The sequence below is a fragment of the Podarcis tiliguerta genome, assembly GCF_965153285.1.
Source record: "Podarcis tiliguerta genome assembly, chromosome: 2".
In the NCBI taxonomy this organism is placed as follows: Eukaryota; Metazoa; Chordata; class Lepidosauria; order Squamata; family Lacertidae; genus Podarcis; species Podarcis tiliguerta.
The window spans coordinates 2,324,973-2,348,743 of record NC_139535.1 but is presented as its reverse complement, the minus strand read 5'-3'; the positions used below and the strand labels follow the sequence as shown (position 1 = coordinate 2,348,743).

General features: G+C 46.3%; 3 protein-coding genes across 3 annotated transcripts; all 3 read right to left on the bottom strand.

The window, feature by feature from the left end:
* Window positions 1-394: 394 nt before the first annotated feature.
* On the bottom strand, window positions 395-23,771 carry LOC310670673 (uncharacterized protein). Its single transcript, XM_083426328.1, has 4 exons — window positions 23,706-23,771; window positions 4,329-4,506; window positions 4,084-4,210; window positions 395-2,127 (listed from the first exon to the last, which is right to left on the bottom strand). Exons 2-4 carry the CDS (start codon window positions 4,401-4,403, stop codon window positions 1,097-1,099), a joined length of 1,233 nt encoding a protein of 410 aa, XP_083282454.1. The 5' UTR covers window positions 4,404-4,506; window positions 23,706-23,771; the 3' UTR covers window positions 395-1,096.
* Window positions 8,801-10,667, bottom strand: LOC310670817 (uncharacterized protein). Its single transcript, XM_083426588.1, has 2 exons — window positions 10,602-10,667; window positions 8,801-9,995 (listed from the first exon to the last, which is right to left on the bottom strand). The coding sequence occupies exon 2, from the start codon at window positions 9,940-9,942 to the stop codon at window positions 9,049-9,051; it is 894 nt and encodes a 297-aa protein (XP_083282714.1). The 5' UTR covers window positions 9,943-9,995; window positions 10,602-10,667; the 3' UTR covers window positions 8,801-9,048.
* LOC310670846 (uncharacterized protein) lies at window positions 16,607-20,670 on the bottom strand. The gene is made up of 3 exons (XM_083426642.1): window positions 20,000-20,670; window positions 19,398-19,457; window positions 16,607-18,205 (listed from the first exon to the last, which is right to left on the bottom strand). Exons 2-3 carry the CDS (start codon window positions 19,429-19,431, stop codon window positions 17,427-17,429), a joined length of 813 nt encoding a protein of 270 aa, XP_083282768.1. The 5' UTR covers window positions 19,432-19,457; window positions 20,000-20,670; the 3' UTR covers window positions 16,607-17,426.

The following is a 23,771-nucleotide window of genomic DNA, read 5'->3' as shown; positions in this document are numbered from 1 at the left end:
CGTAGCCATGAATGAGAAGGTATTGTAAAACAACGAATTTTTAAAAGATAAACAACGTAGGGCAGTTTAAAGATTACTTGTGACACAAGATGGCGGTTTCAGTCTTTCTGTATTTCCATTGGTCCTTTGTTGCAATTATAAAAAAGGGATTTATGCTGCTTGTCAGCTCCTTGCCTTTCGTGCCTCTGCTGACAGTGTCTTGAGAATGCTGGGATGCAGGGAGATGAGATTAGGCTGGAATGTGAAGCAGGGGAGTTGCAGCTAAGCTGCAGCAGGAGCCTGCTCTCAAAGAAGAGCAGGAAAGGGGGGAAACACAGACTGTCAGTGTGAGCTCGGATTCCGGAAATAGCCTGCCAAAAAACGTGTAGGCTCAAGAAAATATGTGAGAGGCAGAAAAGAGAGACAAAGCGAAGGTGGGGTTTTCATTGCTGGGGAAGGAAGGGGCGGAGCTCAGACGCCAACAGCAAACTTGGGAGAAGACGCCGAGGACTGAGCTCCGCAGTGATTTACGTGTTGCAGCAATAAATCTGAGATAATTACTGCCGGAGCTGTCTCGCTTCTGTAGGAGAAAGCCAAGCCATTACACTGCTGCTCTTATAACAGGGAATTGGAGTAGAAGACCCTTGGAGTCCCTTTAAACTCTACAGTTCTAGGATTCCAGAGCCAATCCTGCTTCCTAAATACCACTGTCGTGCTCCACTTTTCACAACTCTCCATTCCCGACTCTCTCTGCCAAAGACCAAATATCAATGGACTCTCAGCACGTTCACTCACAATGAGAACTCCAGGGTCACATTCTACACACCCCTAATAGTACATTGTATCTTTCATTATACTTGCTATTATGAGACATTACCTTCATTGCTTTAATACATATATGTACAATATTCCATACAAACACCAGAACATCAAATACACCTCATGCATTTACAATTGATTTTTCCATATATGGGTTTGTTGATGTAAGGGATAAAGTGAACTCTGTGAGGAAATCATGGCACACTCCATACATCTAAATGGGTTCTTCCCTGTGAGAGTCCATAGGTGTTAATTAAGAACTCCATTCTAATTGAAACACTTTCTTCACTACTTCCATTTAAACAGTTGCTTCTCTGTGAGATTGTTGGTGTCTTCTCAGAGAGCCACTGTAACTGAAGCTCTTTTCACAATCCATACATTTAAATGGTTTCTCCCCTGTGTGAGTTCGAAGATGTATAGTAAGGTATGAACGTTGACTGAAGCTCTTGCCACATTCCATACATCTACCTGGTTTCTCCCCTGTGTGAGTTCGTAGATGTCTTGTAAGTGTTCCACCTTCACTGAAACCCATCCCACAATCCATACATTTAAATGGTTTCTCCCCTGTGTGAATTCGTTGATGCATAGTAAGGTTTACATTCTGACTGAAGCTCTTTCCGCACTCAATACATTTAAATGGTTTCTCCCCTGTGTGAATTCGTTGATGTATAGTAAGGTTTGCACTACGACTGAAGCTCTTTCCACACTCCACACATCTAAATGGTTTCTCCCCTGTGTGAATTCGTTGATGTATAGTAAGGTTTGCACTACAACTGAAGCTCTTTCCACACTCCACACATCTAAATGGTTTCTCCCCTGTGTGAGTTTGTAGATGTCTTGTAAGTGTTCCACCGCCACTGAAACCCATCCCACAATCCATACATTTAAATGGTTTCTCCCCTGTATGAGTTCGCTGATGTGCAATAAGGTGTGCATTCTGATTGAAGCTCTTTCCACACTCCATACATTTAAATGGTTTCTCCCCTGTATGAGTTCGCTGATGTGCAATAAGGTGTGCATTCTGATTGAAGCTCTTTCCACACTCCATACATTTAAATGGTTTCTCCCCTGTATGAGTTCGCAGATGTGCAATAAGGTGTGCATTTTGACTGAAGCTCTTTCCGCACTCCATACATTTAAATGGTTTCTCCCCTGTGTGACTTCGTTGATGTCTTGTAAGATTTCCACTCTCACTGAAGCTCTTTCCGTACTCCATGCATTTAAAGGGTTTCTCTCCTGTATGAGTTTGTAGTTGTGTGCTAAGGTGTTCACTCATGGTGAAGTACTTTACAGATGGCCCGTCAAAATTCTGGTTGTCTTCTCCATCACCTGGTTTAAAGTGGGAGAGAAAGAGAATTTTGTTAGGTATTCAAGAAAAACAACAATAGGACTTAACACCCAGCAAGACCAATCAGCACCTTCTCCTATTTTAACACCTCCAGCATTCCTCCCTCTCCCATGTACCACATTTATACGAAAGGAAAGGAAATCTGAAAATAGTCTCAAGAACCCTTAGTATCCAGTTCTACCTTCAACTCACATGTAACATTGAATACCAAGAGAAACCTTCTATGCTGAGTTGAGGCAACTAGGGCCCTCCAGATGTGGTTGGACTCTTAAGTGGCATTAACCGAAGAAATAAGTCCAATAACCAGGGATGATGGGAGTTGTAGTGCAGCAACCTCTGGAGGGACACACTTTCCCCATCTTCCCCCTCCTGTGAAAATGCTATGCCTCTGTATTCAGTTTTCTCCTTCCTCCCTGATCTGTAATATCTCGCTGATACATTCCAGGAAACTGTACACATCACCTAAACCTGCACCAGGATGCTGGCAAAGACTGGCCCTTGTTCTGATCCAAAAGGGATCTTTTTATATTTGTACACACTGAAAGGAGACATACAAAGGTACATTCTCACAGCAAAGTGGAAGTATGTACCTCTCAATTGGTCCAGGACAACATCCCTGTATTTTTCTGTTCCAAGTGAGAAGATGGGCTCAGACTTGAATACAGTGGTACCTCGGGTTACAAAAGCTTCGGGTTACAAACTCCGCTAACCCGGAAGTAGTTGCTCTGGGTTGCGAACTTTGCCCCAGGATGAGAACGGAAATCATGTGGCGGAGGCCCCATTAGCGAAAACACGCCTCAGGTTAAGAACGGACCTCCGGAACGAATTAAGTTCGTAACCCAAGGTACCACTGTATGAATGTCTCTGCTATGAGGAGTAAGTAAAACAGAAGTGATGTTAATGTCATATGTGACTGTATTGAAAAAGATTAATATTGAAAAAGATTAATCTTGTGAAGCAAAGACAGCATAGTATCTGGTGGCCCATTAAAAGCTAATAAATGACGTGGACAAGGAAGGCTCATGCCACCATTATTTGTATGGTGTCTCTTTGTATATTATACATAGGGATTTTTGTGTGAATTCATACCACAATATCAGCTTATGAATAATTACCTACTGACAAAATACAATCTTCAACATCAACTTCGTTGGACTGGTCATGTTGTTCGGATGCCAGATTATTGTCTTCCAAAGCAAGTACTCTATTGCCAACTTAAGAATGGAATGGGAAATACCAATGGCCAACCAAAGAGGTTTCTAGGGAAATCTTTAGAAAATGCAGTACAAGCACAGAAAATTGGGAAACACTGGTCTGCGAGCGCTCCCTCACTGCGAGATGTGAGGTTATAGGAAACCAGGCAGAGGTCCTTCTCGGTAGTGGCGCCCACCCAGTTGAACACCCTCCCACTAGATGTCAAGGAAATAAACAAATATCTGACTTTTAGAAGACATCTGAAGGCAGCCCTGTTTAGGGACGTTTTTAAGGTTTGATTCTATTTTTAATATTTTGTTGGGAGCCGGACAGAGTGGCTGGGGAAACCCGGGCAGATGGGCGGGAAATAAATAAATAATTATTATTACTATCATCATCATCATCATCATCCAGTTGGAGAATAGCCTTTACCAAGGCGTCATGGACTTTGAAGAAGCACAAACTCAGGATCAAAGGGAGAAACAAGCTAAGAGGAAAGCACATTGGCAAAGGCTCACTGTAATTAACTGCTGCCTGGAAACCTATGTCCCCACTGTGGAAGGATGTGTGGATCCAAAATAGAAACTAAATTGACACACCATTAAGACCATGTTGATGGAAGACAATCTTACTCGGCTACGAGGAATCGCCAAAGAAGAAGACACTACATGAATAAATGGCTCAAACAGCAGATTCACACCTCCAATGTCTAACAGCCAAGAGGAATAAAAACGTGCCCTCACCTAATGAGGCCACCATCTCATAATTCTCCTCCATGACTTCCTTGTGCAGAGCTCTTTGGCCTGGATCCAGCAGAGCCCACTCCTCCTCCGTGAAAAACACAGCCACCTCCTCAAAGGTCAAGGGGGCCTGGAAGAAGAAGAAAACAGAGCTTCTCTTAGATCCCCACTCAACACAGAGGGAGGCTGGGTGGTCCCATCTGTGCCGCTCTTCTCTCCTATCCGATTCCCCGAAGCTCTTTCCTTACCTGAGTAAGCTGCCTGGCTCCTCTTTCCTCTCCACCTCTGAGAAGAGACGGTCCAAAAGGTGCCTCCGAGGCCATTGCGCTGCCTGTAGGAGATCCGGAGGAGGTGTAAAACTGGCCACTTCCGGGACTGTCCCAGTTGTACTTCAAAGAAAGGAAATACGCTTCTTTCTTCCCAACTCTGTGAGATAGGACAGGGTGAAAAATAACCAGGGGGTCAAAACTGGTCCCTCATGAGCACAGACCTGAACCTGCCTGTATAGTTTTAAATCCTGCCCCTTGTGTGTCCATTTTCGTTGCTTAGATTAGCAGGAGGGAAACCGGTCAGGTGTTTTTTTCCAAGCTCCAGGAAATCCAAACTGTGCCTCTTCCCTCCACTTCAGGGGCACATAAACAGGACAGCAAATCCTCCCCCATTGTTCCCCACTCTGCCAACATGGGGGGGGAAGCAAATCCTTTCCTTTAGTCTCCTTCTCACAATCAGCCGCTCTCCATATGTTCCCCCATGGAGCCGGCTCTGCCAGGAACCCCACTGAGGCAGGGGCTTCAGCAGCAGATTTCGGAGGGGGGCAGATCAGGGTCCTGGAAGAGCAAAGCCCCCCCCCCCCCCGCCCAGACCGGCTCCCTGACGCAGGAGGCAGAGCCTGGGGGGAGCGATGGGGGGGAGCAGTGAGAAGGGAGATGGAGGGTGTTAAACAGAGAGGAGCATCACTAGGCAGAATGGGGCTGCCCCCCCCCTTGAACGGAGGAGGACTGACTTCTGAGTCAACATGCACAGGGTGGGGCTGCAAATCCCTTTGTAATTAAGTTCCACTGGGGGGGCCGCCCTTTTGTGGATCGTCTCAAGTTTCTTGCCCGCCCCTGCCCCCACCATGGGAGCCTGGCTTGATCTCTGCGCTTCGAAAAGGATCTTGCAATGCAAACCATGTTGTGGGAGGGGGAACCCACAGGATGTCCTGCATGCACCCCCCAACCCCACTGATTCCCACAGGGAAAGGGCGGAGCCCCTCCTTGCTTTCCTCCCCCCCACCCCCCCACCCCGCAATCCTCCCGCCTCCTTTCCCAGCCGCCCTCTTTGTAGATTCAGGGAGAGGCACAGCAAATCCTTCTCCCACCCCCCTCCCCAAATAACCCCCCAATATGCGGCACCTCTTTCTGCTCTTCTCCAAGTCCGCTTCTCTTCCGGGAATGAAGATGGAGACCCCTCCCCTCCAAATTGCCTCTCCCCCACCAAAGGAAAACAAATTTCCTGCCTCTCTAGGAAGCGGAGCTCCTTGACCCAGAGGGAGGGGGAGGGGCAGGAGATCCGCCTCCCCCTCCTTGCAAAACAGAAATTCCATTCACAGCAACAGAGCTCTATATTCCCGTTTATTTAATGAGAAATTTATGGGTTCAATTCCCCGCAGAGGCAGCGAAAGACGACCCCCCCAATTTCTGAAAAGCCTCCTCCTGGGAAGGGGTTTAGAGCAGTAACTTAAGACAACCCTAAAGGCTGGTCCAGTGTCATTTCAATGCGTGCCTTTTGTAAAAAAGAGGGAGGTGATGGAGAAAGTCAGGCTTTGTTATGTTTTTAGGGCGTGTGCAGCTCAGTCGTAGATCAGTTGCTTTGCATGCAGAAGGTATCGGATTCCCACTTTCACGTTTGGTGGGGGTGTACCACGGTCCATGTCTTCTGGGGAAGAGCTTTTTATCTGACCTCCAAAATCTCTCAACAATCTATCTGTCCTAATTCAGCACTTACCAGTGGTGTAGCGTGGGTTGTCAGCACCCAGGGCAAGGCAAGTAATTTGCACCCCCTAACCCGTGGATTTGCGCCCCCTAACCCCCAGATGTTGCGCCCGGCCCCCCCTGCACCCCCCACGCTACACCACTGCACTTACCTTATTATAATCGGATTTGACCTCATATTCTACTCTTCAATCTAAAGAATTAATTTCCTTTCTGTTCACAGCAGCTAGACTACAGTTATTGCGAAACGATGGAAGGGAAGCTCTAAAAGAGCAATCCGTAACATCTGGACCACTGCTCTACCACGCCTCACATACCATTGGTGTCTAATCAAAGGTATCTCCAAAAAAGATACCTTTAACACAATCTGGTCTCCCTTTTTCTCCCTTGATTGAAGAACAACAGGATATTTTAATGCCACCACCACCATCATCACAGAGGTATTTGTGGAGAAGATTATAATGATTGGAAATGTCTAGCCAAGCAGATCAGTAGTTGGGTTCCTATTGAGGGTATTGGGGGAGCCAACATGACCGTGATGTGGGATTGAGGACTGGAGTCATCATTCTGTGATATTATGGTAGTGGACAAAGCTGTATTTACTTTGAATAAATTAATATTGTTGTTTTAATAAAGGTCTCGAATTCAATGCTTTGCATGCAGGAGAAGATCCCAGGTGAAATCCTCATCAGGCAAAGAGACCCTGTTGGCATCCGTCTGTCTCGGGAGGCGATGGAGGAGGGGGCCTTTGGGGGTGAAGTCCAACTCTGGGCAGCTTGCAGCACCTGCTGTGGCTGCTTCATGTCATGGGCAAATGCTCAATGCCGGCAGAGGGAGAAGCAGCTGCAGGTGAACTTCACTTTCAGCTTCCTATACTGCCTGCTCTTTCTACAGATTTCTGAAAGATGGGCCAGTTATGGGGGCAGAGATTCCTCTCTCCCCAGGGAAATGACTCTCCTGAAACCACTGGCGATGCCCACATTTCCCTGTGCCACCTTCCCTCCCCATATTGGTTCTTCCCCTCAGCACCTCTTTTAGTCTGGCTGCCACCAAGGATTTTGTCTACTATGCCATGAATGTAGTGTCAGGGGCTGGTCTGAATCGGAGGACTGGGGAAGGCAATTTCAGGAAGATCAGCTTCTAACAGAAGAGGAGAGGGAGGATTCCCCCCCCCCCCCCGAGTTTCACAATGCAGAGAGACAGGCAGATTCAGAGGCTGCAAGTTTGAGACAGGAGCTACCCAGCTTTGAGATAGTAGCTAGGCAACAGGATGGAGGGAAACAGCTGGGCAATACATCAATCAGAGTGGGGGGAAAGTCCCCCCACCCAACTCTCTGAGATATGAACCTGTCAGAGAAAAAAGGAGAAGCAGGGAAGGAGGGACATTTTTTTGGGTAAGTACTGCTATCCTTGCAAGGAGTTGCCTGTTTGTGCTAGCAACATGATTATGTAATAAAAAGACTAGAAATCTACCAACTGCTCATTAATTCTCATCGGTGAGCTACCAAAAGGGAGAGGGGAACTCCCGAACATGACATGTAGCCATGAATGCGAAGGTATTGTAAAACAATGAATTTTTAAAAGATAAATAACGTAGGACAGTTTAAAGATTACTTGTGACACAAGATGGCGGTTTCAGTCTTTCTGTGTTTCCATTGGTCCTTTGTTGCAATTACAGTGGTGCCTCGCAAGACGAAAAGAATCCGTTCCGCGAGTCTTTTCGTCTTGCGGTTTTTTCGTCTTGCGAAGCAAGCCCATTGACGGATTAGCGCTATTAGCACTTTAAGGGCTAAAAACGGCTTTTTAAGGCTTAAGGGATTAGCGGTTTTGCTGCTAAAATGCTTTTAGCAGCTTAGCGATTCAGAAAAAGGGGTTTTGGAGCAAAAAAAAAAAAACCTCAAAATTTTTCGTCAATTTTCGTCTTGCGAAGCAAGCCCATAGGGAAATTCGTCTTGCGAAGCGCCTCTGCAGACGGAAAACCCTTTCGTCTTGCGGGTTTTCCATCTTGCGAGGCATTCGTCTTGCGGGGCACCACTGTATAAAAAAGGGATTTATGCTGCTTTTCAGCTCCTTGCCTTTCGTGCCTCTGCTGACAGTGTCTTGAGAATGCTGGGATGCAGGGAGATGAGATTAGGCTGGAATGTGAAGCAGGGGAGTTGCGGCTAAGCTGCAGCAGGAGCCTGCTCTCAAAGAAGAGCAGGAAAGGGGGGAAACACAGACTGTCAGTGTGAGCTCGGATTCCGGAAATAGCCTGCCAAAAAACGTGTAGGCTCAAGAAAATATGTGAGAGGCAGAAAAGAGAGAGAAAGCGAAGGTGGGGTTTTCATTGCTGGGGAAGGAAGGGGCGGAGCTCAGACGGCAACAGCAAACTTGGGAGAAGACGCCGAGGACTGAGCTCCGCAGTGATTTACGTGTTGCAGCAATAAATCTGAGATAATTACTGCCAGAGCTGTCTCGCTTCTGTAGGAGAAACCCAAGCCATTACACTGCTGCTCTTATAACAGGGAATTGGACTAGAAGACCCTTGGAGTCCCTTTAAATTCTACAGTTCTAGGATTCCAGAGCCAATCCTGCTTCCTAAATACCAGTCGTGCTCCACTTTTCACAACTCTCCATTCCCAACTCTCTCTGCCAAAGACCAAATATCAATGGACTCTCAGCACGTTCACTCACAATGAGAACTCCAGGGTCACATTCTACACACCCCTAATAGTACATTGTATCTTTCATTATACTTGCTATTATGAGACATTACCTTCATTGCTTTAATACATATATGTACAATATTCCATACAAACACCAGAACATCAAATACACTTCATGCATTTACAATTGATTTTTCCATATATGGGTTTGTTGATATAAGGGATAAAGTGAACTCTGTGAGGAAAACATGGCACACTCCATACATCTAAATGGGTTCTTCCCTGTGAGAGTCCATAGGTGTTAATTAAGAACTCCATTCTAATTGAAACACTTTCTTCACTACTTCCATTTAAACAGTTGCTTCTCTGTGAGATTGTTGGTGTCTTCTCAGAGAGCCACTGTAACTGAAGCTCTTTTCACAATCCATACATTTAAATGGTTTCTCCCCTGTGTGAGTTCGAAGATGTACAGTAAGGTATGAACGTTGACTGAAGCTCTTGCCACATTCCATACATCTACCTAGTTTCTCCCCTGTGTGAGTTCGTAGATGTCTTGTAAGTGTTCCACCTTCACTGAAACCCATCCCACAATCCGTACATTTAAATGGTTTCTCCCCTGTGTGAATTCGTTGATGCATAGTAAGGCCTGTACTATGACTGAAGCTCTTTCCACACTCCATACATTTATATGGTTTCTCCCCTGTGTGAATTCGTTGATGCATAGTAAGGTTTACATTCTGACTGAAGCTCTTTCCGCACTCAATACATTTAAATGGTTTCTCCCCTGTGTGAATTCGTTGATGTATAGTAAGGTTTGCACTACGACTGAAGCTATTTCCACACTCCACACATCTAAATGGTTTCTCCCCTGTGTGAGTTTGTAGATGTCTTGTAAGTGTTCCACCGCCACTGAAACCCATCCCACAATCCATACATTTAAATGGTTTCTCCCCTGTATGAGTTCGCTGATGTGCAATAAGGTGTGCATTCTGATTGAAGCTCTTTCCACACTCCATACATTTAAATGGTTTCTCCCCTGTATGAGTTCGCAGATGTGCAATAAGGTGTGCATTTTGACTGAAGCTCTTTCCGCACTCCATACATTTAAATGGTTTCTCCCCTGTGTGACTTCGTTGATGTCTTGTAAGATTTCCACTCTCACTGAAGCTCTTTCCGTACTCCATGCATTTAAAGGGTTTCTCTCCTGTATGAGTTTGTAGTTGTGTGCTAAGGTGTTCACTCATGCTGAAGTACTTTACAGATGGCCCCTCATAATTCTGATTGCCTTCTTCATCACCTGGTTTAAAGTGGGAGAGAAAGAGAATTTTGTTAGGTATTCAAGAAAAACAACAAGAGGACTTAACACCCAGCAAGACCAGTCAGCACCTTCTCCTATTTTAACACCTCCAGCATTCCTCCCTCTCCCATGTACCACATTTTTAGGAAAGGAAAGGTAATCTGAAAATAATCTCCAGAACTAGTATCCAGTTCTACCTTCAACTCCCAAATAACACTGAACACCAAGAGAAACCTTCTGTGCTGAGTTGAGGCATCTATGGCCCTCCAGATGTGGTTGGACTCTTAAGTGGCATTAACCGAAGAAATAAGTCCAATGACCAGGGATGATGGGAGTTGAAGTGCAGCAACCTCTGGAGGGACACACTTTCCCCATCTTCCCCCTCCTGTGAAAATGCTATGCCTCTGTATTCAGTTTTCTCCTTCCTCCCTGATCTGTAATATCTCGCTGATACATTCCAGGAAACTGTTCACATCACCTAAACCTGCACCAGAGTGCTGGAAAAGATGGGCCCTTGTTCTGTTCCAAAAAGGCTATTTTTATATTCGTACACACTGAAAGGAGGCATACAAAGGTACATTCTCACAGCAAAGTGGAAGTATGTACCTCTCAATTGGTCCAGGACAACATACCTGTATTTTTCCGTTCCAAGTGAGAAGATGGGCTCAGACTTGAATACAGTGGTACCTCGGGTTACAAAATCTTCGGGTTACAAACTCCACTAACCCAGAAGCAGTTGCTCTGGGTTGCGAACTTTGCCCCAGGATGAGAACGGAAATCATGTGGCGGCGGCGCAGGAGGCCCCATTAGCGAAAACACGCGTCAGGTTAAGAACGGACCTCCGGAACGAATTAAGTTCGTAACCCAAGGTACCACTGTATGAATGTCTCTGCTATGAGGAGTAAGTAAAACAGAAGTGATGTTAATGTCATATGTGACTGTATTGAAAAAGATTAATATTGAAAAAGATTAATCTTGTGAAGCAAAGACAGCATAGTATCTGGTGGCCCATTAAAAGCTGATAAATGACGTGGACAAGGAAGACTCATGCCACCATTATTTGTATGGTGTCTCTTTGTATATTATACATAGGGATTTTTTTGTGAATTCATACCACAATATCAGCTTATGAATAATTACCTACTGACAAAATACAATCTTCAACATCAACTTCGTTGGACTGGTCATGTTGTTCGGGTGCCAGATTATTGTCTTCCAAAGCAAGTACTCTATTGCCAACTTAAGAATGGAATGGGAAATACCAATGGCCAACCAAAGAGGTTTCTAGGCAAATCTTTAGAAAATGCAGTACAAGCACAGAAAATTGGGAAACACTGGTCTGCGAGCGCTCCCTCACTGCGAGATGTGAGGTTATAGGAAACCAGGCAGAGGTCCTTCTCGGTAGTGGCGCCCACCCAGTTGAACACCCTCCCACTAGATGTCAAGGAAATAAACAAATATCTGACTTTTAGAAGACATCTGAAGGCAGCCCTGTTTAGGGAAGTTTTTAAGGTTTGATTCTATTTTTAATATTTTGTTGGGAGCCGGCCAGAGTGGCTGGGGAAACCCGGGCAGATGGGCGGGAAAGAAATAAATAATTATTATTACTATCATCATCATCCAGTTGGAGAATAGCCTTTACCAAGGCGTCATGGACTTTGAAGAAGCACAAACTCAGGACAAAAGGGAGAAACAAGCTAAGAGGAAAGCACATTGGCAAAGGCTCACTGTAATTAACTGCTGCCTGGAAACCTATGTCCCCACTGTGGAAGGATGTGTGGATCCAAAATAGAAACTAAATTGACACACCGTTAAGACCATGTTGATGGAAGACAATCTTACTCGGCTACGAGGAATCGCCAAAGAAGAAGACACTACATGAATAAATGGCTCAAACAGCAGATTCACACCTCCAATGTCTAACAGCCAAGAGGAATAAAAACGTGCCCTCACCTAATGAGGCCACCATCTCATAATTCTCCTCCATGACTTCCTTGTGCAGAGCTCTTTGGCCTGGATCCAGCAGAGCCCACTCCTCCTCTGTGAAAAACACAGCCACCTCCTCAAAGGTCAAGAGGGCCTGGAAGAAGAAGAGGAAGAAGACAGAGCTTCTCTTTGATCCCCATCATCCCCTCTAAACACAGAGGGAGGCTGGGTGGTCCCATCTGTGCCGCTCTTCTCTCCTATCCGATTCCCCGAAGCTCTTTCCTTACCTGAGGAAGCTGCCTGGCTCCTCCTTCCACACCACCTTTAAGAAGAGACAATGCAAACAGTGCCTCCGAGGCCATTGCGCTGCCTGTAGGAGATCCGGAGGAGGCGTAAAACTGGCCACTTCCGGGACTGTCCCAGTTGTCCCTTGTGGTCCCTTCCAACTCTACACTTCTATGATTCTATGAAAGCTGCTTTCTTCCCAACTCTGTGAGATAGAACAGGGTGAAAAATAACCAGGGGGTCAAAATTGGTCCCTCATGAGCACAGACCTGAACCTGCCTGATTAGTTTTAAATCCTGCCACTCGTGTGTCCATTTTTCCTTGCTTAGATTAGCAGGAGGGAAACCGGTCAGGTGTTTTTTCAAGCTCCAGGAAATCCAAACTGTGCCTCTTCCCTCCCCTTCAGGGGCACATAAACAGGACAGCAACCCCTCCCCCATTGTTCCCCACTCTGCCAACATGGGGGGGGGGAGGGGCGCCCCCTTCCCAAGAAGCAAATCCTTTCCTTTAGTCTCCTTCTCACAATCAGCCGCTCTCCATATCTCCCCCCCATAGAGATGGTTCTACCAGGAGCCCCACTGAGGCAGGGGCTTCAGCAGCAGATTTCGGAGGGGGGAGATCAGGGTCCTGGACGAGCTCAACCCCCCCCCCCAGACCGGCTCCCTGACGCAGGAGGCAGAGCCTGGGGGGAGCGATGGGGGGGGCAGGAGTGGGGCAGCAGGGAGATGGAGGGTGTTAAGCAGAGAGGAGCATCACTAGGTGGAATGGGGCTGCCCCCCCCCCCCGAACGGAGAAGGACTGACTGCTGAGTCAATATGCACAGGGTGGGGCTGCAAATCCCTTTGTAATTAAGTTCCACGGGGGGGGGGCACCCTTTTGTGGTTCGTCTCAAGTGTCTTCGCTGCGCTTCGAAAAGGGTCTTGCAATGCAAACCCTGTTGGGGGAGGGGGATCCCACTTTGCAACAGGATGGCCTGCATCCAGGGCCCTCCCCCCCCCCCCCCCGATTTCCAGAGAGAAAGGGCAGAGTCCCTCCATGATTTCCTTTCTACCCCCCCCCCTCCCGCCTCCTTTCCCAGCCGCCCTCTTTGTAGATTCAGGGAGAGGCAAAGCAAATCCTTCTCCCACCCCCCTCCCCAAATAACCCCCAAATATGCGGCACCTCTTTCTCCTCTTTCCAAGTCTGCTTCTCTTCCGGGAATGATGGAGATTCCTCCCCTCCAAATTGCCTCTTCCCCCCCCCCCCACAGAAAAATAGCTTCCTGCCTCTCTAGGAAGCTGAGCTCATTGACCGAGAGGGAGGGGGAGGGGCAGGAGATCCGCCTCCCCCTGCTTGCAAAACAGAAATTCCCTTCCCAGCCTGCAAGCTCTATATTCCCGCTTATTTAGTGAGAAATTCATGGGTTCGATTTCCTGCAGCGGCAGCGAAAGATCGCTCACACTCACACACCCCGCATTTCTAAAAAGCCTCCTTCTGGGAAGGGGTTTAGAGCAGTAAGTTAAGACAACCCTAAAGGCTGGTCCAGTGTCACTACAATGTGTACCTTTTGTAAAAAAGAGGGAGCTGATGGAGAAAGTCAGGCTTTGCTATAGTGTGTGGGGCACAACTCAGTGGTAGAGCATTTGCTTTGAATGCAGAAGGTCTCAGATTGGTTCCAATCTGAAAGGGAGGTAGAGCTGGGTATCATCCGCATACTGATGAACACCCAGCCCAAACCCCTTGGTGATCTCTCGCAGCGGCTTCATGTAGATGTTAAAAAGCATGGGGGAAGAGGACGCAACCTTGAGGCTCCCCCAACAGCACTTTCGGGACACGGCCCAGGAGGAAGGAGTGCAACCACTGTATAACAGTGCCCCCTGCTCCTCTAGACCAGGATTCCTCAAAATCAGCCCTCCAGATGTTTTTGGCCTACAGCTCCCATGATCCCTAGCTAGCAGGACCAGTGGTCAGGGATGATGGGAATTATAGTCTCAAGACCTCTGGAGGGCTGAGTTTGAGGAAGCCTTGCTCTAGACGGTCCAGAAGGATGTTATGGTCGATGGTATCAAAAGCTGCTGAGAGATCCAGCAAAACTAGGAAACAGCTCTCACCTTTGTCCCTAGCGCACCAGAGATCATCAACCAGCACAACCAAGGCAGTTTCAGTCCCATGATGTGGCCTGAATCCCGACTGGACGGTATCCAAATGGTCCACATCTTCCAGGCGTGCTTGGAGTTGTTCAGCAACCACACGCTCAATCACCTTGCCCAAGAATGGAAGATTTGAGACTGGGCGATAGCTGGCCATATTAGCTGAGTCTAAAGATGTTTCTTTAAGAAGCGGTTTAATGACTGCCTCATTCAGCGGGTCTGAGAAGGCTCCCGCACAGAGGGAAGCATTCACCACTCCGCAGAACCCATCACCCAGCCCTTCCCAGCTAGCTTTTATTAGCCAGGATGGGCAAGAATCAAGGAAACAGGTGGTTGGCTTCACTTGTCCAAGCAGCCTGTCCACATCCTCGGAGGTAACAGGGATTCCATGCAACTCAACTAGACAATACTCTAGCACTCTCCTGCCCCGGCCCTGCTCCCACGGTGGAGTCTACATCCTTCTGAATCTGAGCAACTTTATCTGCAAAAACTTTGCAAAATCGTTGTGGGAGATCTTGGGGTCTACCAGGCCCCAGTGGCAAAAGTAGTTCCGTTAAATTGCGAACCACCTGAAAGAGTCTCCTGCTGCTATTTTCTGCAGATGCGATAGAGGCGGTGAAGAAAGTCCTCTTCGCCGTTACTATCGCCACTTGGTAGGCTCAATGTTGAGCTCTAACCCACGTCCGGTCAGATTCAAAATGGTAAAGCATCCCCTACCACTCTCTGGAAACAATTTGAATCCATTAAATGGGGGGGGGGGCATCCAAATTGGTCCCACCTCCCTGCAGAGGGGAAGGGTCACGGAGAAGTCCAGTTGCACCAGGAGGTGATCTGACCATGGCACTTCTTTAGTTTCGCTTTTACTTAGTGTCAGATCACCCATGTCAATAGAGGTGAACACCAGGTCTAAGGCATGTCCGTGACTATGAGTTGGGCCAAACCTATTCAGGGACAGCCCCATGGAGGCCATGCTTTCCACGAAGTCCAAGTGGCCCCTTGTAAGGTCGGGTCAGCATGGATGTTAAAATCCCCTAGGTGTCTCCAGGAGAAAATGCACCACTGAAGCAGCTTGGGCAGGGAATACTTTCACAAACATGTCCAACAGGTAGATTACTGGCTCCCCACCAAAGAAGCTCCCTAAACGTTTGGCTCCCCTAAAAAAGGCTCAACAACTTTGCCCTGCGAGTTTTTAACTCTGTGAGTAGATCACAGTCTCTTCGGAGTTGGCCACCCCTGCTCCATCAGAACACCTCACCTTCAATGTCTAATCAAAAGTATCTCCCAAAAAGATACCTTTGACACCATCTGGTCTCCTCCCTTGATTGAAGAACAGGTTATTTTAATGCCGCCGCCACCATTATCATCACCATGGAGGTATTTGTGGATGGGATGCAATGATTTGAAATGTATAGCCAAGCAGATCAGTAGTTGGGTTCCTATTGAGGGCATTGGGGGAGCGAACATGACTGTGATGTGGGACTGGGGATTGGAGTGATCAATCTGTGATATTATGGCAGTGGACAAAGCTGTATTTATTTTGAATAAATGATTTATTTTTTTAAAGGTCTCGAATTCAATGCTTTGCATGCAGAAGACTGTCCCAGGTGCAATCCTGGCAGGCAAAGAGACCCTGTTGGCATCCGTCTGTCTTGGGGGGCGATGGAGGAGGGGGCCTTTGGGGGTGAAGTCCAACTGTGGGCATCTTGCAGCACCTGCTGTGGCTGCTTCATGTCATGGGCAAATGCTCAATGCCGGCAGAGAGGAGCAGATCCAGATGAACTCCACTTTCAGCCTCCTATACTGCCTGCTCTTTCTATGGATTTCTGAAAGATGGGCCAATTACGGGGCTACAGTGGTACCTCGGGTTACAAACACTTTGGGTTACAGACTCCTCTAACCTGGAAGAAGTACCTCGGGTTAAGAACTTTACCTCCGGATGAGAACAGAAATCATGCACTGGCGGTGTGGCGGCAGTGGGAGGCCCCATTAGCTAAAGTGGCGCCTCAGGTTAAGAACAGTTTCAGGTTAAAAACGGACCTCCGGTATGAATTAAGTTCGTAACCAGAGGTACCACTGTACAGTATTATGATTCTAGAGCCCATCCTGCTTCCTAAACACCACTGTCGTGTCCCACTTTTCACAACTCTCCATTCCTAACTCTGTCTGGCAAAGACCAAATAGTAACAACTCTCAGCACATGTTCACTCACAATGAGCACTCCAGTCATAGTCTAAACATCCCTTACAGTACATTATCTCTTTCATTATACTATTATGAGACATTACCTTCATAGCTTTAATACGTATACGTACAACTTCCCATACAAACACCAGAACATCAAATACACTCCATAAATTTACAATTGATTTTTCCCTTTATGTTGTAGTTCTTGTTTAGCTGTTTAGTCATGTCCGACTCTTTGTGACCCTCTGGACCAGAGCACGCCAGGCACTCCTGTCTTCCACTGCCTCCCGCAGTTTGGTCAAACTCATGCTGGTAGCTTCGAGAACACTGTCCAACCATCTCGTCCTCTGTCGTCCCCTTCTCCTTGTGCCCTCCATCTTACCCAACATCAGGGTCTTTTCCAGGGAGTCTTCTCTTCTCATGAGGTGGCCAAAGTATTGGAGCTTTACGATCTGTCCTTCCAGTGAGCACTCGGGGCTGATTTCCTTCAGAATGGATAGGTGTGATCTTCTTGCAGTCCATGGGACTCTAAAGAGTCTTCTCCAGCCCCATAATTCAAAAACATCAATTCTTCGGCGATCAGCCTTCTTTATGGTCCAGCTCTCACTTCCATACATCACTACTGGGAAAACCAGAGCTTTAACTAGACGGACCTTTGTCAGCAAGGTGATGTCTCTGCTTTTTGTTGTTATGAGGGACAAGTGAACTCTGTGGGGAACGCTTGGCACAATCCATACATCTAAATGGGTTCTCCCCTGTGAGAGTCCGTAGGTGTTTATTAAGAACTCTGTTATAACTGAAGCACTTTCCACACTCCATTCATTCAAATGGTTTCTCACCCGTGTAAGTTTGTTGATGTATTGTAAGTTTTCCATTTTCACTGAAGTTCTTTCCACACTCCAAACATTCACAGGGTTTCTACCGTGTGAGTTTGTAGATGTCTTATAAGACCTCCACTGTGACTGAAGCACTTCCCACAATCCATACATATAAATGGTTTCTCACCTGTGTGAGTTCGTTGATGTACGGTAAGATTTCCGCTTTCACTGAAGCACTTCCCACACTCCATACATCTAAATGGCTTCTCCCCTGTATGAGTTCGTTGATGTAGAGTAAGGCGTCCCTTCCGACTGAAGCTTTGCCCACACTCTGTACATTTAAAGGGTTTCTCCCCTGTGTGAATTCGTAGATGTGTTGTAAGAGTTCTATTCCGACTGAAGCTCTGCCCACACTCCATACATTTAAAGGGTTTCTCACCTGTGTGAATTCGTAGATGTGTTGTAAGAGTTCCATTCTGACTGAAGCTCTGCCCACACTCCGTACATTTAAGTGGTTTTTCCCCTGTATGAGTTCGTTCATGTATAATAAGTTTTCCATTTTCACGGAAACACTTTCCACACTCCATACACTTAAATGGTTTCTCACCCGTGTGAGTTCGTTGATGTGCAGTAAGATTTCCGCTTTCACTGAAGCACTTCCCACACTCCATACATCTAAATGGTTTCTCCCCTGTGTGAATTCGTTGATGTGCAGTAAGATTTCCACTTTTACTGAAGCTCTTTCCGCACTCCATACATTTAAAGGATTTCTTCTCTGTGTTAGTTTGTGGATGTGTGCTAAGGTGTTCACTCACACAGAAGTACTTAACAGAAGGCTCCTCATAATTCTGATTGCCTTCTCCATCACCTGGTTTAAAGTGGGGGATAAGAAAATATTGTTAGGATTTCAAGGAACAGAACAAGAGAACTTAACACACAGCAAGACCAATCAGCACTTTCTCTTATTCCAACACCCCCAACAATCTCCCCTCTCCTATGTAGCACGTTTTTAGGAAAGGAAATAATCCCAGAAAATACAGTGGTACCTCGGGTTGCGAACCTAATTCGTTCCAGAGGTCCGTTCTTAACCCGAACCGTTCTTAACCTGAGGCGTGCTTTCGCTAATGGGACCTCCTGGTACCGCCGCGCCGCCGGCGCACGTTCTCATTATGGGGCAAAGTTCGTAACCGGAGGTACTACTTCCGGGTTAGTGGAGTTTGTAACCTGAAGCATTTGTAACCCAAAGTGTTTGTAACCTGAGGTACCACTGTAATAATAATAATAATAATAATAATAATAATAATAATAAAGCACAAATAAATAAAACAACCACAGCACATTGTTAAACTAGGGAACTTGATCCCACAGGGAGCAGTGATGGCCCAAATACATGGAGGAGAGGTCTATTGCCGGCCACTCATCGCAATGGCTCTGCAATGCCTCCACAGTCAGAAGTACCAATGTTTTTCCTAAATACTGGAAACTACATGAGGCAAGAGTGCTCTTGTGTTCGAATCCTGCTTGCTGGTTTCCCACAGGCATCTGGTTTTGCCAGTGGGAGAACAGGATGCTGGACTAGATGGGCCACTGGCCTAATCCAGCAGGCTATTCCTATGTTGCTCCTTCATGGCATGAATAAACAGCTCAAACAGCAGATTCACACCTTTGACGTGTATCAGTCAAGAGGGATAAAAATGCATCCTTATTTCTAGAAAAGAAATAATTGTGCTGTTTAAAAAAATGTAAAGTATCTAAGAGAGTTTGGAAATGTGGGTGCAAGGTTTTCTTTGCAGTTCTAACTGTTGCTATAATAGAGAATGATTCATTTGTTGTAGTTTTGCTTCTGCATTTTATTATCTTTTATATGGATACGGTATGGTAAATCACCTTGTTTTAGTTCTTATTTATTAAAGTTTAACTTACCTTACATCTTTCATTATCTTATAAGGGAAACTATATTGAGGTTTGCTCAGTATGCAAATGTATTTAAATTTAATTGATTTATTAAAATAAATTGAGTAAAAAATGCGCAAAATAAATAAATAAAAATGCATCCTTACCCAGAGAGGCCACCATCTCACCATTCTCCTCCATGACTTCCTTGTGCAGAGTTCTTTGGCCTGGATAATAATAATAATAATAATTTATTATTTATACCCCGCCTATCTGGCTGGCTTTCCCCAGCCACTCTGGGCAGCTTGCAACAAATCACTAAAAGACAATAACCTATTAAACATTAAAAGCTTCCCTAAACAGGGCTGCCTTCAGATGTCTTCTAAAAGTTTGGTAGTTATTTTTCTCCTTGACATCTGGTGGGAGGGCGTTCCACAGGGCGGGTGCCACCACCGAGAAGGCCCTCTGCCTGGTTCCCTGTAACTTGGCTTCTCACAGTGAGGGAACCGCCAGAAGGCCCTCGGCACAGGACCTCAGTGTCTGGGATCCACTCCTCCTCTGTGAAAAACACGACCACCTCCTCAAGGATCAAGAGGGCCTGGAAGAAGAAGAAGAAGAAGAAGAAGAAGAAGAAGAAGAAGAAGAAGAAGAAGAAGAAGAAGACAGAGCTTCTCTTTGATCCCCATCATCCCCACTCAACACAGAGGGAAGCTGGGTGGTCCCATCTGTGCCTCTTCCCTCCTACCTGTTCCCGTTGCTCTTTCCCTACCTGAGGAAGCTGCCTGGCTCCTCTTTCCACTCCACCTTTAAGAAGAGACAGTGCAAACAGTGGCGCCTCTGAGGCCAATTGCGCTGCCTATAGGAGATTCGGAGGAGGTGTAAAACTGGCCACTTCTGGGACTGTCCCAGCTGTATTTCAAAGCAAGGAGCTGCGCTTTTATCTTCCCAATTCTGTGCGGTAGGACAGGGTGATAAATAACCAGGGAGTCAAAACTGGTCCCTCATGAGCACAGACCTCAACCGCTCCCAAAGCAGGGGGAGGCGGGGCCAGGAGCGGCTGAGAGCCGTGACTCTGTGGGACGAAGCCTTGAGCTGCCTACTGTCAGCAGGAGACTCCCAACTAAAAATATTCAAGCTGAAATAAAAGGGTAAGAAGAATTCTGCATCTTCTACCATTTTGATTGAAGAAAGAAATATAATCAGATTAGATTTAATTAGACTGAATTTGGTGATACACGAAGGGTTAAAACAGAAGGTCCACTCTTCACTTTCCAGGTAAATTACGTTACATGGAGAAAAGTTGCAAGTAGGAGAACTTATTTTACTAAAAAAAGGCTATGGACACATGCCTGCTGATGAGCCACCAAAACCCATTATTTACTGGTTGTCAATATCAGGAGATTTTAAAAGTGGCTACGGTGCTGTGTTGAGATACAGAAAAGGAAACGATGCCTTATGAGGATCGGCTAAGGGAGCTGGGCATGTTTAGCCTGGAGAAGAGGAGGTTAAGGGGTGATATGATAGCCATGTTCAAATATATAAAAGGATGTCACATAGAGGAGGGAGAAAGGTTGTTTTCTGCTGCTCCAGAGAAGCGGACACGGAGCAATGGATCCAAACTACAAGAAAGAAGATTCCACCTAAACATTAGGAAGAACTTCCTGACAGTAAGAGCTGTTGGACAGTGGAATTTGCTGCCAAGGAGTGTGGTGGAGTCTCCTTCTTTGGAGGTCTTTAAGCAGAGGCTTGACAACCATATGTTAGGAGTGCTCTGATGGTGTTTCCTGCTTGGCAGGGGGTTGGACTTGATGGCCCTTGTGGTCTCTTCCAACTCTATGATTCTATGAAAAGGGAAAGTGGTGCCAGAGTCCTGGGAGCGTCAGGGAGCCCTAACACCACTGTCTCAAACTTTTCGCAGAAGAGACTTGGATTAAGATATATGAAGTGCTCTGCTGAAGGTTATAAGATTTCCTGTTGGGAGGAATAAAAGAAGGAAGAAGCTTGGAGATGACTCAACAAACACAACTGAGACTTTAAGGAACAGTTTGCAAGTGACTTTCTACTCCACTCTGAGACATTTTGGAAAAGCAGACATGCGGTTTTAATACGCTTTCGCTGGGAAAGTACTGGATCTCCCTGGCGGTTACTGGGAAACTATACTGAATGGCCTCGGATGTAATCAGGACTCATAGAGGAAACTGGCTGGTCTGAAAACAATGGAACGTTAGCCAGAGATCAGCTCAGATGCTGAAACTATGGCATTTTTGCATCAATGGAAAAGAGAATTTATGGAACGTATGGCCAAGATATCAGAGACCATCAGTACCATATTGGATCAATATAACAACACGGCGGAAGAACCAGAAACAAGAAGAACAGACGCAGGGGAGACTCTTGGGCAAAGACAGGGGGAAAGGTTTGAAGGGCAGCACACACAGAAAACATATGAGGAAGTATTGGTGAAATCACCAATGTTAAGATAAGAGGAGTTGAAACTTTAAAGATGAGTACAGACAGGAAATAGTTACGAGAAATTTGGGTGAAATCACAACTGTGGAGACAGAGAGAAATTTGGAAGGAAGGAGGGCTCAAATTGGGAATTGTCCTAATGGGAAGCCTCTTCCGGAGGAGATTTAAATATGCCAAAGTAAGAAAAAAGAATGGGTAACAGTCTGGCAAATTGGGACATAACCAAACATGGATTAAATGCTTGCAAGAAAGCAACAATAAGGATCATTTTAAAGGGGGAAATAGTCTGTAAGCTTAGATGCGTTGTGTATAAAGCGACCTGACTGTTTAAAATACCTGTTTAATTTTTCAGTAGTTGGGAAATTGTGTAAAGGGATCTGTAATATAAGATGATTTGGTTCATTTAAAAAACCAGAAGACGGGGTGGAGGGAAGTCCGGAGATTTGGGGGGGGGGGGTAAAAATGTCTTCTTTTTGGTTATTTTTCAATGTTAATGAGAAATGTGCGGGGTAATCTGGTATTGATACAATGTGGCATATATTGGGAGTTTGGTACAGTGGTACCTCGGATTAAGTACTTAATTCGTTCCAGAGCTCCATTCTTAACCTGAAACTGTTCTTAACCTGAAGCACCACTTTAGCTAATGGGGCCTCCTGCTGCCACTGCACCGCTGTTGCACGATTTCTGTTCTCATCCTGAAGCAAAGTTCTTAACCCGAGGTGCTATTTCTGGGTTAGTGAAGTGTGTAACCTGAAGCGTATGTAACCTGAAGCGTATGTAACCTGAGGTACCACTGTACTTGAAAACTAATAAAAATTATTTAACAAAAAAACCAAAAGAAGGAAAAACGAAAAACAAAACTGGCCCCTCATGAGCACAGACCTGAAGCTGCCTGATTGGTTTTAAATCCCGTCACCCATGCACCCATTTTCCAAGCTCTAGGAAATCCAAAATGTGCCTCTTCCCTTCACTTCAGGGGCACATAAACAGGACAGCAAATCCTCCCCCATCGTTCCCCACTCTGCCAACCTGGGGGAGGGGGCTCCCCCTTCCCAATAAGCAAATTCTTGTTTCTTTTTGCTTCCTTCTCATATCAGCCTCTTTCTTACTCAGGAAGCTGCGGAGGCCGGTTTTCCTTGACACTGTCCATCTCTCACCCCCCCACCCAATTCGAAATCTCCTCCCTCTCTCCCGGAGATGGAAGCCGTTAAACAGAGAGGAGCATCTCCAGCTGGAATGGGGCTGCCACCCCTTTGAATGGAGTAGGGGCCCTTTATATTTCCAGCTGCCCTTTGTCAACAACAAATTGCCGCTGTTTTTGTGTGTGTTGGATATTCGCTATATGGTAATTTATGGACCTATTGGGAATCTGAAGCCATTTGCACACGTTGCCATGCAACCAGTGCATGCAGAATGTAGACACCCTATGTATAGAAATGAGCAAACCAGTGATATTTTAGGGAGCAGGCTAGCAGGTGGGGTTCATTACTGACATCATAGGAGCCTATACAACACAACACACTGATGCTGTATGTAGGTTTTATTTTATTTGTTTTTTATCTTATATTTTGGAAATGTACAATCAGGTATTTTTTTCCTTTTTGGGGGGGGGGCAAGAGAGTGAGGCCCCTAAGCTATAGCTTATTTAGCTTGTACGTAAATCCGGCACTGAGGGTGGGGCTGCAAATCCCTTTGTACCTAGGGTGCACTGGGGGGGGGCCCTTTTCTGGTTCAGCTCCAGTGTCTTCGCCCCCCCCCTGCCCCCACCATGGAAGCCTGGCTTGATCTCTGTGCTTCAAAAAGCATCTTGCAATACAAACCCTGTTGGGGTAGGGGGACCCCACTTTGCAACACGGTGGCCTTTATCACGACCTCCCCCCACTTATTCCCACAGAGAAAAAGCAGAGCCCCTCCCTGCTTTCCTTTCTAACCCCCCCCCCCCCAATCAGGCAGAGGGAAAGCAAATCCTTTTCCCACCCCCCAAATAACCCCCAAATATGCGGCACCTCTTTCTCCTCTTCTCCAAGTCCGCTTCTCTTCCTGGAATGAGGATGGAGACCCCCTCCCCTCCA

Bases quoted from the DNA above. Each gene is read 5' to 3' on its own strand.
- LOC310670673 (XM_083426328.1), bottom strand. From the start codon at position 4,403: ATGGCCTCGGAGGCACCTTTTGGACCGTCTCTTCTCAGAGGTGGAGAG. The intron at 4,211-4,328 runs GTAAGGAAAGAG...TTCTTCTTCCAG, and splicing joins GAGCCAGGCAGCTTACTCAG to GCCCCCTTGACCTTTGAGGA. The intron at 2,128-4,083 runs GTGAGGGCACGT...ACTTTAAACCAG, and splicing joins TGAGATGGTGGCCTCATTAG to GTGATGGAGAAGACAACCAG.
- LOC310670846 (XM_083426642.1), bottom strand. From the start codon at position 19,431: ATGGAGGAGAATGGTGAGATGGTGGCCTCTCTGG. The intron at 18,206-19,397 runs GTAAGGATGCAT...ACTTTAAACCAG, and splicing joins TGAGATGGTGGCCTCTCTGG to GTGATGGAGAAGGCAATCAG.
- LOC310670817 (XM_083426588.1), bottom strand. From the start codon at position 9,942: ATGAGTGAACACCTTAGCACACAACTACAAACTCATACAGGAGAGAAA.